The 12,321-nt window shown below is 42.2% G+C and overlaps 1 protein-coding gene across 2 annotated transcripts in view; it reads right to left on the bottom strand.

Annotated features, from left to right (window-relative positions):
* FNIP2 (folliculin interacting protein 2) overlaps positions 1 to 6,514 on the bottom strand; it is a 118,084-nt gene extending 111,570 nt beyond the window's left edge. For both annotated transcript variants that reach the window (XM_037058297.1, XM_037058299.1), the window contains exon 1: positions 6,347 to 6,514. In XM_037058297.1, the coding sequence (XP_036914192.1) occupies positions 6,347 to 6,447 (101 nt within the window). In that variant the 5' untranslated portion in view covers positions 6,448 to 6,514. The remainder of the gene's footprint in view (positions 1 to 6,346) is intronic.
* Positions 6,515 to 12,321: the final 5,807 nt, after the last annotated feature.

Raw genomic sequence — 12,321 nt, 5'->3', positions numbered from 1 at the left:
CTGGACAGATTCTGGCTGAACACAAGTGGGATGCCAGCCCCTCTCCTTCCAACCCCATCCCACCCTCCCATTCAAGCACTGCTCACCAAAGCGCCTGTGTGGCCCTGAGAAGTGAGTCATGGATGTTCCATTTACAGACCGGGTGGAGCTGAGGGAAATCACTATTTCATGCCCACTTAACTGGAAAAGTCCATCCTGTTTTTCCTCTTTTACATAATAATCATTTTTCACAAACCTGAGATAAAGACTGCCCATGAAATAGAAACTCACCATTTTAGCACTCTTCTCTGCAAAGGGAAAGACTGACTTGCACAGTCAAGGACATGATCTCACAGTGCAGGCTTGACAATTCACACCAGGCAAGGGATTTGTACAACCAGGATAAAACACGTGTTCCTTTTCGCCCACACCAAGGCAAACAGTGGCTGGAGAAGCAAGCACAGGACCAGCTCCCAGATCCGATGCGCCCACCAGGAGCTCGTGCTGGCAGCCAAAGCGAGTAGCAAGGACAATCTTTTACAACTTCCTTTGCCAGGGAAACACAACAGCAAAGTGGTTTCCTTAACCGGACCTCACAAACTATGAGAAACACAACCTAAAGCCAAAGCCAAAACCAAAACCAATAGTCTTTAGAGCTATACTTGCATTTGAAGACCACCTGATCAGACCATCTCTCAAGACCACCTACTAAGGCAAATAACAATGTGTAACATGATCAATTCAAAACTTAAAGTTAAAATGCATGTTTTAGCTTTAAATATATCCCAGCCAAGCCAAGCCACTTAGCTTACCTGAATATTCCCAAAATGAAAAAAGTTGTGCCACTTTTTTATAAACATGTTTCAAATAAATATTATTCTGGTCTCTCTTGATCACCAACCTGAGACCGGTGTGGGGGAACTGGGCTCCAAGGCTTAGGGGCAGCAGTGACCCTGCCTGACTGGTAAAGATTTTGCACGTGTGTATTGCCTACAGTTATCAGCACTACCAATTAAATTGGCCTCCTGAGGTTCACAATGAACTTAGGTTTTAAGTAGATTACAATTCACAGCATATTACTTTTAATAACAGGAACTACCAGTTCTTTTAACAAAGAGGAAAAATTCTACTAGTTTTTATTCAAATCAGGTTTCTCACACGTTATTATCACTCCCTTCTTCGTAATGTAAAATGCCCCAAAGACCTATTTAACATTTAAAACAACTTAAATCACAAAAGCAACAAATTTATTAGAGAAAAATCCAAAACACCAGGAAAAAAACACACACAAGAGTAAAATAAAATTTCCACCTGCCCCTTGACAACGACTGTTAATAAGCTAGTGTAGAGTGTTTCTAACCCTCACCCACATGTGCGGAAGCAAATTCCACTACTATTTTTAACTATTATCCATATGAGTTTATATTTTGTTTTTACTGTTTCTATTGAGAACATATTTCCATGTGTGCATATAAACACAAATGTGTGTGTATATGTGCATGTATTTATGTACGTGTACATATGTAAACATATATAAATAATGATTTGCCTGCTGCAGAGTATCATCCATTGTGTGGCTCTATCATTCTGTTTAACAAACTTCCTCATCTGGCTAAATAAAATGTTATTCTTGATAAAGCAAAAACTTGCAAATAATTCTGAAAGACGAATACATGGGAGTTTAAAAATATTTCTGAACACCCAGTCACCTCCATGTAGGTCTGAGTTACTGCCTATGAGTGTCTCTAATACTCCTCTGAAAACTTCGGGCCTCTGTTTTATCACTGGCAACATCGAGGTTAAAGAAATAAATAAATAAAACACATCACCTAGGTTCTATCTCAAGTCTCTCACTTATAGAAAGAAAAAAAAAAATATATATATATATACATACACACACATTCACACACACATATATATATATAACAACTGTATATAACCTGTTGTCCTTTAGATTGAATCATTCTGAAAAATGATTTTAGCAAAGACTCAATATGGATAATACTAAAGTCCATGACTTTAAAAAAGGCTCTTGGCAATACTTACGTCATTTTGTGTTGTCTTCTACTCTGTGGAAGCCTTCCAAACCCATTCTATTACCTCCTCACCACAGCCCTATGACATACCACTGCTGCTGTCACCTTACAAATGAGGACCAGAGAAATGACGGGACTTGTTGGGTCTCACACGGTGCGAGAAGTAGGATTAAATCAATGGTCTCAATTTGTCTCCCGGGTGCTTTTAAACAGCACCCCCTCCATTAGATGGAACAGTCAGTCCCTTCTTTCCTTTTGCCAAAAATCTCCAATAACCCCCCACCGTGTATGGCATGCTTCAGGACAAGGAGATACAGCGTAATGAGTGGGCCAGTAAGTCGGGAACTGCGGCCAAGGAAATACGCAGGAAGACATCCAGAAAGTAGTACGAAGAAATCAAAACAATTCATGTGTCATACGTTTGTCACGGGCATTAGAAATAGGAGCAGAGTGGAAATGAACTGGCACTGGAAGGGCAGGAGAGGAAGAGCTTCTGTGCAACATCCCTCTGCGGGAGGGAGGAGTAAGTCATGGTCCCGCCCTCAGCCATACCAAGGATGAGTGCAGTGAGTTCTTAACGCTGCACGTAAAGATTGGCTCTTTATCAATGTTTGAATGATCTTCTGGTTATAGTTTCCAATGAGTTATTTGGTGTTTATTCGTCTTGGTGTATACGGTGTCATCTTTTAGACTGCAAACTCCAATAGGTAGGACCAAAGGTGTCTTACCTTGAATTCGACAGGTGGAGCACAAAAACCACAAGCATGTGAGCATCAGGTGCTATTTGATAATGGTGATAAGTGGATTAAATTATATTTATACTAACCTGGTAACAGATTACTTAAAGTTCTGCTAACAGAATGTGGATTAGCCCTAACGAGGCCATTCAGGATGGGAGGGGAGGAGTGGAGTCGACTCTTTCTAGCATTTACAAGCTAGCTGCCAAGCAGCTGAAATGCTTTTTATTTACCCCTCATATCCAGGTGACATATACGCTCACTCACTTCATCTAACTTGTCCAACATAAAATACATGATAACCCATAATCTTTTCCACCACCAGCCCCGCCTTGTTGCATATACATTTCAGGTGGAAACTAGTACACTAATTCACCAGGGACCTTTTTTTTAATTTGTTAAGATAAAACTTCAAACTTAAACCAGGCATAAATGTCACTGAGCATATCTTGGTTTTTAAAAATTCCTAAATGAACATGCTGGCCTTAAATCAAAAGTAACCAAGAACCCAATTCTACTTCTGACTTGAGCCACTAGGCAAATAATCTCTTTTTGTTCTCATTTATCATTCTGGAACAAAGGGTTATTCAAATATATGTTTATGTGTCACTTAATTAAAAGTGAAAGCATTCTGAAGACCAGCAAATAGAAAATTCTCTCAAATTTCAAGACCACAATCCAATTTTATAACTTTAAATAGAGCTTACAATTCACAAGCACCATCAGCATACAGTGTTCCTAACTACTCCCAAACATGTAAATTCAATCTCTTTTGATTTTTTTGCCTAGCAATATCTTTCCTCAAAGCTACAAAAAAAGTTTGTCAAGATGCTGAAAGAAATACACTTAAGGAAGGAATCTTGACTTTGACGATTATCTTTTTAAAGGGAATGCTAGAAAACATGAAGATATGAAAATGATGTGACTATAAGGTGCTTATATGGACAACGAATTTCCTCTCTAATCAACCCCAGTATATGAAAACTGGAGGAATTAGAGAACAGTGAGAAACCCAGGGATAGGACTAGAAGTGCATGGGAGTGAGCAGAGTAACGTCCAGGGCAACACTTGATAAAGGACATAGCTTCAGAGTTGTGGAGGAAAGTTTAAAATAACTAGTCCAAGTCCATTACAGAAACAAAAATATATAAAAGGCTTCCATAAACTCTAAAACAAGTATATATGTATATATATATAATTTGTACTTAGGTTTTTCATAAAATATACACCAACATATGCCACAAAACTGCCCAGAACATCTGCCTGAATCTTCAGAGGAACTTTCATGCTCATGATCTGCAAGTTATATACTGTATTTAAATGCACTGAAGAATACACATTCAAATTCACATTAAGAATACCGGACTTTTAACCTAAGGATCTTAATTTCTCAAAATATATTCAACTAGAAAGTGGGCTCCCAAGAGCAGCTAATGAGCTCTATGAGACATCCCCTTCTCCGAAAAGCACATGCTGGCTCCTACTTGGTTAAATCTGGATAAAATGAAGCACAATGTCATTATTTTGTAGGGCAAAGAAGGGAAATTTTCCTGGAGGCTTTTCCCCAGAGCACTGCACAGCATCTAGGAGTTAAGTCAGGTAAAGAGGGCAGGAGGGTGCTCTGCATGATTTGTCCTCATCTCCCTGGGTCTTTACTGACGTCTGCTGCTTCCCATGATTCGGAGCAGGGACAGTGCTGAAGGACTGTCATCAAGTGAGATTTCCAATTCTCCCAAAGATGTTTACCTCAAAAACCTGTAGAAAATTCTAATCAGGTCAATTTAAAAAAAAAAGTCCTTGACACAATTTTGTGTTCATCAGACACCAGTGGAAAGTCAGAACACTACAACACTGATAATGTTCCCACCAAGTGGGAATCAATTTCCCTAATATGGCCAGGCCCTAAATATAGCCACATTTTTTTTTGTTCAAAATACACTCAAACTTGTGGATGGAGGAAATGATGATGGGCAACTAGGCAGAGAGCACAGGAAACAATGACAATGTCACTCAACTCTCTCCACTAGCACCCAAATGTCTTCAAACGCCCCCGGCCAATGGCTGCCAAAGTAAAGACACCTGTAACGCGCATGCAGGTTTCTGCAAAACCTTCTCTGCAGATTTTGTTCCCCTGATGGAGTCTGAGTTGCTAAAAGGGAAGAGAAGAAATTACACACCCTGGGTCTCAAGTAATTCTACCATTCTGAGAAGGAACACAGCATCACCAGTACTCAAAACAGTAGAAGGAATAGAATTCCCTACTCAAATTATAAGGATTCAGTTAGCCTAAAGGAAATTTGAGAATTTCACTAAGGCAGTTTCAAGTCCTCATAATTTACCTTCCAAGCAACACCGCATTCCCACACCCACCCCACAAATGCAAAATATTGGTATTTAATGTTCATGTAAATGCAGCAAGGGGCAGTGTGTGTCTTAAATGAATGGAATTCAAGAAAAGCAAAATCTAGAATATAAAACCACACAAAACTTACTCAAACACCTGAAACTTTTAAAAGGTTTATTACACCGAGACAACTTGTTTAATAATAAACTGCTTCTGCAAGACATTTTGGCCAAAAAACACCTAGCAGAGTGTTGCAGGTGGAAGTAGATGAGCGATAAAAAAATTTGCTGAGGCGGGGTGGGGGGGACTGTTGAAGGTAAGTAAATAAACTTCCCAACCTAAGCGCATCTTTTAAAAGTTAGCCCTCAAAAGCAGAAAAGCAAAGACATTTTAAAGACTGGATTCTGTGGTCACACTGCTTGGGTCAAAATGTAGGCTCTCCCACGTAGAGCTGTGCGTCTTGGGCAAACTATTGTAAGTTCTCTGTGACTTTAAGTTTCCTCATCTGCAAAGGGAATTATTATAGTATCGACCTCACAGCTGTTAGAGAAACAAACACGAAATCGAGATAAAGCTTTTCAGAGGTTCTAGGCTCCACGGAGGCTCGCTATTACTATGCAAAGGTGTATGCTCAGGTCGCATCTACAACTATAGGAAACAGCCTTGTTAAACTGAAATCTCATCCATTTCATAAAAGCATTTTACTCCCCCTTTCCCCACATCATGAGGCATCAACCTTCCAAATGATGTGGAAATTACATACTTTCATTCATCTGTCTGCGAGCTTGCCATGTGCGGTGAGAGAGAGGGAAGGTGCCTTTCTCGTGACTGTTGCTACTTCGCAACTTCGAAATACTGTCACGCACACAATGGGTTGGCGCTGCCCTCAAAATGACAGCTCACAGCTATGCAGCGACCGCAGAGGCTCCCAGACGGCTCTGCTGGGAAGGGGTTCACCCCAATTCCCAGCCACTCGCCCACCTCCACCGCCAAGCCAGCGCGCGCCCGGGAACCCCAAGGAACAACTCTGGAAGGAGGAAGGGACCCCGAGGAGTGGGGAAAGGGAGAGAAAGGGAGAAAGAGCGGGACACAGAGGTCTCGGGACCCCCCCTCGGAAGACAAGCCCGAGACCCCGCGCCGGCGACGGGCCGCGACGTCCCGGGCGGCCCACTCTCCTTCTCCTCCCACCCCCGGCGGGCACCGCCGCCAACTCCGGTCCCGCGCCAGCCTCGCCCCCGGCGCCCCCTCACCTAAAGGCGGGTCCTTCCTTGGGAGCCCTGCCCTGGGCGGACGCGGAGCTGCCGCCGCTGCCCTTTTTGTTGAAGAGCTTCTGGAGCAGGGTCGGGGCCATGATGCTGCCGCCGCCGCTGCGGCTCCGGCGGGCCGCCGGCTGGTACTCGGGGGCCGGCGGCTCAGCGCGCGGCTGGGCGCGGCGGCCGCGGCGGCGGGGCCATCGCGGCGGGGGCGGGGGCGCGGCCGCCCAGCCTGGCGGGAGCGCGGGGCCGCTGCAGCTGAGGAACTCTGCTCGGGGCCGGGGCCGCCGGCAGCTGGTCCCAGGAAGGAGCTGGCGCGCCGCCGCCGCCTCGCACGCTGACAGTTATCTCCTGCGGGAGGAGCCCGCAGCCGCTCCGCGGCAGCGGCGGCGCGGGAGGAGCGCGGCCACCCCGGCGGCGGCCATTGGCCTGGCGGTTGCCCGCCCCGGGCTCACGTAACCCGGGCGGGAGGCGCGGCCCGGATCCGGCGGCCTCGCGCTCGTGGCACGCGGGGGGCGGGGGCGGAGGAGCACGCGGCGCTTAAAGGAGCCCGACGGCCGGGGGCGGGCGCGTTGCAGCCGGAGTGGGCCGCTCGGGGGCGCAACGCCCGGGGCAGCTGGGGTTCCCGAGGTGCGTTCGTTATTTCGGAACAGCCGGAGAGCCGCTGAGCGGATCTTTGTTCTTACAAGACAAAGCCCGTGAACTTGAGTCCTCGCTTTGTGCAAGTGCAGAGACTCGTTTATAGAAAGCGTGTGTTGGGGGGTGGGGGAGCTTAATGAACGACGTTGCTGTTAACTAGACTGATTTGAATCTCACAACATCCAAGGTGTTGGCCTCTTTCTACTATACCCAGATTAGATTTGTCCGGTTTTTGTTTGTTTCCTTAACTTTTTATTTGAGTCATTTGCTCGGTTTGGCATCTTGAGCCACCATACCATAGTTATATAAAAAGTTGCACGTGAAAATGAACACATGGAATTCGCTACGTAGATTTAGAAACGTAAGTAAAGCTATTTTATAACAAGGGAATGTTTTTCCCATAGAGATTTAACAATCTAGGCACATAATAATCAGATATCATCGGCAAATATTGTTTGGTTCGTGCAGAGCTATATTTGAGTTCATGTAATTCTCAGTGCCCCCCCCCCCCGCCTCTGTGGGAACTGCAGCCTCTGGTGAAGAACTCTCCAAAAGCCCGTGGTGTTGCAACGTCTTGCCAGACTCAGAGCAGCTACTCAATCTATGCCTTAGTTCCCCAGCTTTTCTGATGATGGTAATAAAGTTGGTAAGATTCGGACCCTGCCTCTCCTGGTTCCTTCTTCACCAGCGCCGCACCGTTTCTCACCTGGGTTCTTAGAATTGTACAGAGGAGGACGCCTGGAGACTAAAAGAAGCTGTAATCAAAAATACCTTTTCTCGGCTTATTTTAATTTGCATTATTGATTTCTACTGTGTGGGTTTCTGGCTTTGGTAGGAGACTACTATAAATGATGATATGCTGAAATATCACAAAGGTAAGGGAAAGATGATAGAAACTGAAACACATTTTTGCCCTTCAGATTTTTACTGTTAAAATGGTGCATTAAGTACTTATGCTGGTGATCAATCATCCTTGTACACAAGAAGCATACATAGTATACTATGTATACTTGCATAGTTTTTGCAGAGTATTTGCAGTATGCAAATCTCTCTGATTTGCAGTTTTGCCCCTTCTTTTCCTTTACTGGGAGCATCTATCTCATAGGACTACCGCTATCTGTCAATATCCAGTCAAGCGGTATTGGCCTAATCTGTTGTGACTTCATTAAGATACAGTCCCAGGTTATACATCCTGGCAACACATTGCCCTCCTTTACCCCATTCTTGGGGTATGTCCATAAAATAATGTCCTTACTTCTCCAAACTAAAATCTGCATGCTCTTGATGTGCCTAGCAAGTTTTTGCAACTTCATACTGAAGAGGATTTTAACATGGTGTGCCTTAGTCCTCACCTCCAAGGACTGTTTCAGTTCCAACTCAGTCCGGGTGTGCAGGCTCATCCGAAAGAGACAATCACAAAAACAGCCTCACCCAGCCATCACCCTCAATTCGCATCCTGACTGGACAACTATAAAGGGAGAGTGTGCATTTGAAATGTTTAAGGACAGACTTCAGTTATGGGAGAAAAAAGGGAACTGAAAGAGTTCCCCTCTCTCCATTTTCTTCCTTTGCTTCCTCTCAATACCACACTCTTCCTCATCCTGGTTCTGGCCACACCTCTGGTTTCCTATTTTAAAAGTGTACAAAAATCCTAACCAGCAAGCAGCAAGGTGTCTAGTACACAGCTCTGGGTGCTCTCCTACCCGTCTCATCATTTCTCTTCTTGGCTGTTCAAGGCCTCTTCAAAACCTTTTATTTTCTTTTTTCCCCTGCCATCCATTGGTCACTGCCTCTTTCCTGAGGCATGTCATAGTCTCAGTCTCCAGCACTGGTCTTGGGGCTTATCTCCCACAGCCAAACATCTCATGCACCTCATCCCACTCACTGCATATTAGAAAAGCCTGTATGCAACTGTCAAGAAAAGGGGATAAACCAGTATCCTGAATGCCTGGAGATGACAAAATAACACCAAATGGGAAAGGGGGGGTTTGTGAAAGGGCTGACTTAGCCTATTCTATTCTGAGTCCTGGTGACAGCTCTCTCCAATTAGTGTATGTTCTGTCAGTTGCTTCAGGAGTTTCGCCCCTACAATTAGCCTGTCATGGCCACTGTACCCTACCTAATATCTGTTACTCCCTTCTTCCTAACAGAACCCTGGTTTTGTTCAGATGTCCATCCCTTTCCCAGCCCCGTGTGCCTTCAGGGTAAACTGACAGTATCCCAATCTCTAGTTTAAATGATGTAAGCATAATTCCATTCCTTTCCCAACATACTCATTCGGGAATGAGCGTGTGAGGCAACTCTAGCCAAGGAGGCAAGAGGAAAAGGAGCTGGAGGCGAAGGGGTGATTCTGGGAGAAGTTTTCTCACCCTAGAAAACTTCTAGAGAAATGTGGGGTGGTTTTTCTTCCTTTGGATGTTTCCAGGTAATGCTACAATTATCTTGGCTACTAGCCTGAGAATCAAACCAGGACTGCAGATAGTAGAGAGGTGGAAGCAAGCTGTGTCCTTGATAACACGATTGAGCCACAATCCCTCTGCCCTAAGATGACCTTTCTCCACTTGATGAGATATTTCTATTGTCTGAAGCCAAAAGCAGCCTATAAGACAGGACCCAGTTTTCTGTACCTTGATGGCTTCTGAGATAAATAAATCCTATCTGTTTATTTATCAGATAAATAAATAAACAGATAGGATTTTTATCTGTTTATTTATAAACAGATAAAGTCATCTGTTTGGACCTGCTCTATTTTTTTCCTTTTTTAAGTCATGTTGCAAATCATTTACAAGAAGCAAAGAATAAAAGTATAGTAAAAAATAATTGTACATAAATTTTAATAAGAATTTAAACATAGCAAACTCAACTTTTTATTCTATATTTTCTATATTGGAAGGAAAATTATACCAATAGGTGATGTCCTTTGAATACTACTATTGATTGATCAATATTCATAAACCAGGAACACAATTATCTTATAAATATTGACTCCAGGTTGCAAATCCATCTTTAGTGCTAGCTTACTGTAAGTTTTGCTGCTTCTTGCACTTGCAGCAACAAAAGCAATGCATTTTCAAAACTTTGATGGCTTGTAATTTTATTGAAGAGATGGTAGCCATCTTTGCTTACTCACAAAACATTTTCATTTTTAGATTTATAAACACCAATTAGAATAAGCAATGCAATCCTGACTGGGCATCATCCCACAAACTGGAAGGTTGCCAGTTTGATTCCTGGTCAGAGCACATGCTTGGACTGTGGGCCAGGTCCCTGGTTAGGGTAGGAGAAAAGTGACTGATCAATGTTTTTCTTTCTCTCTCCCTCCTTTCCCCCTCACTAAAAATAAATAAAATCTTTAAAAATTTTAGCAATTCAAACACACTGTATACCTTAAATTTATACAATGTTGTATGTTAACTATATCTCAATAAAGCTGGGTGAGGGCAGAATAACAATTCAGTGAACTTTTTTATCTCTGCCTCATGTATTTCCTTCAAGTCACCTTCTTATACACATTACCTTTAGCATATGTTGACTTATAAAATATAGCAAATATATTTGATGCAAAACATCCTAAAAGGTGACAGAATACACATCTGTTTAGGTTATATTAGGTTCTCGTAGCAAAATATTGAATAATGAAGTCATCACCGTTGAGTGCCTAACTGATAAGAATACCATATTTCCTTTTTATTTTGAGATATATATTGTTGAATCACTGATTCTTAAGTTTGAGAACATTTATCTAGGGTATTACCATACCAAGATTCATTGTCTACAATTTCACTTGAATGATACATGTCACTGTTTTCATTAATATCTAGAGTGCTTTTGTCTTTTTAACTTTATCTTCCGATTTTTCTAATACAGGATCTAGCACAAATAATGCCCCTTTTATTACAAAATTTTTTGTTACAAAATCATAAGTGTGTAATTCTGTACCATGACAATGTCACACTCAAGCACACCATGTGACATTTTAGGTGAAATGTTCAAATCAGAATTATAAATTATTACACCCATATTATTACCCTGCCAACCTCACTCAAACAGGTGTTACTTCTGCTGGACCTTGTACTTTTGAAGTGTTTGCCTCTATTAGGTTTTTTTTTTGTCATGAAGAAAATGAAATTTCTGAATTCTCATCAGTGATTAGTAAAACTTTAATAAAAAAGTGACAAAGATAATGTGTTCAGACCTTTTTATATCTTCTTGAAAGATGACGTAGTATTTGGGCAATACAATAAGGTAATGGAAGGATGGTGAAATAGTAATTTTACTACTGAATCAACCTTTTAGATGATCCCAAATTCTTCTGTTTTCTTATTATTTTTGTCTTTACAGCATAGTTGAGAATGATTGTTGAATAATGTTGAAATAATTCCTACAGTGATAATATAACAAAGTGTTTAAAGCTAGAGGAAATTAAATCACCAAAATCTCATCAGTTATGTACCACATGGTAATTGCAAGATAGAATGAGTTTTATTGTTTTTTAATACATTTACTTTTTTTCTTAAAGATTTTATTTATTTATCTTTAGAGGGGAAGAGAGGGAGAGAAATATCAATGTAGGGTTGCCTCTAGTGGGTCCCCTGCTGGGAACTGGCCTGCAACCCACGCATGTGCCCTGACTGAGAATCAAACTGCGATCGTGTGGTTCACAGGCCTGCGCTCAATCCACTGAACTACACCAGCCAGAGCTATATTTACTTTTTTTTTACATTTACTTTTTGTTTTTTGGAAAAATAAAAGTCTAAGAAAGAATAAAAGTCATGAAGTATCTACCTTTACAGTTAGAACCTTTCAGGAAAGAATAAAATTGAATCTAATGGATTCTGATGGTACAAGGGTTAATCTACTGTGAATTAATTCCTCAATATTTCCTTAGAACTCAATTCACTTGGTAATCTCACCATAGCAATCAATGACCTCCATGGTGTGAAAATCAAAAGACATTTCCCTGTCTTTCTAATCAATACAATTGGCCACTCTGTCCTTTCTGAAACTCTCGTTCATTTGTACTGTAGACCTCCTTGTTTTAACAGCTTACTAGCTACTCCATCAGCCTCCTCTGGAGGTCCTTCCTCTCCCCAACCCTTAAGAAATGGATTTCCTCATGGTTTCTTGTCTCCCTCCTCTCCTCTTCTCACCCATACTCTCCCTAGATAAACCTGTCCAGTCCTGTGAATAATGTTGACATAATTAAATACCAAGTATATGTTGATGACGTCTAGTCTTTTACCTCTGACCCTGACCTCTCCTAGATTTTTATAACCAGCTATCTATTTGATGTGTCTAACTGGATCTCTTACAGGCATCCCGCAGAATGCTGG

This window comes from Sturnira hondurensis, unplaced genomic scaffold (assembly GCF_014824575.4).
Source record: "Sturnira hondurensis isolate 20B ecotype Veracruz unplaced genomic scaffold, ASM1482457v3 Scaffold0010128, whole genome shotgun sequence".
NCBI lineage: Eukaryota > Metazoa > Chordata > Mammalia > Chiroptera > Phyllostomidae > Sturnira > Sturnira hondurensis.
The sequence above is the reverse complement of the archived record's forward strand: the minus strand, read 5'-3'. Positions and strand labels throughout refer to the sequence as shown.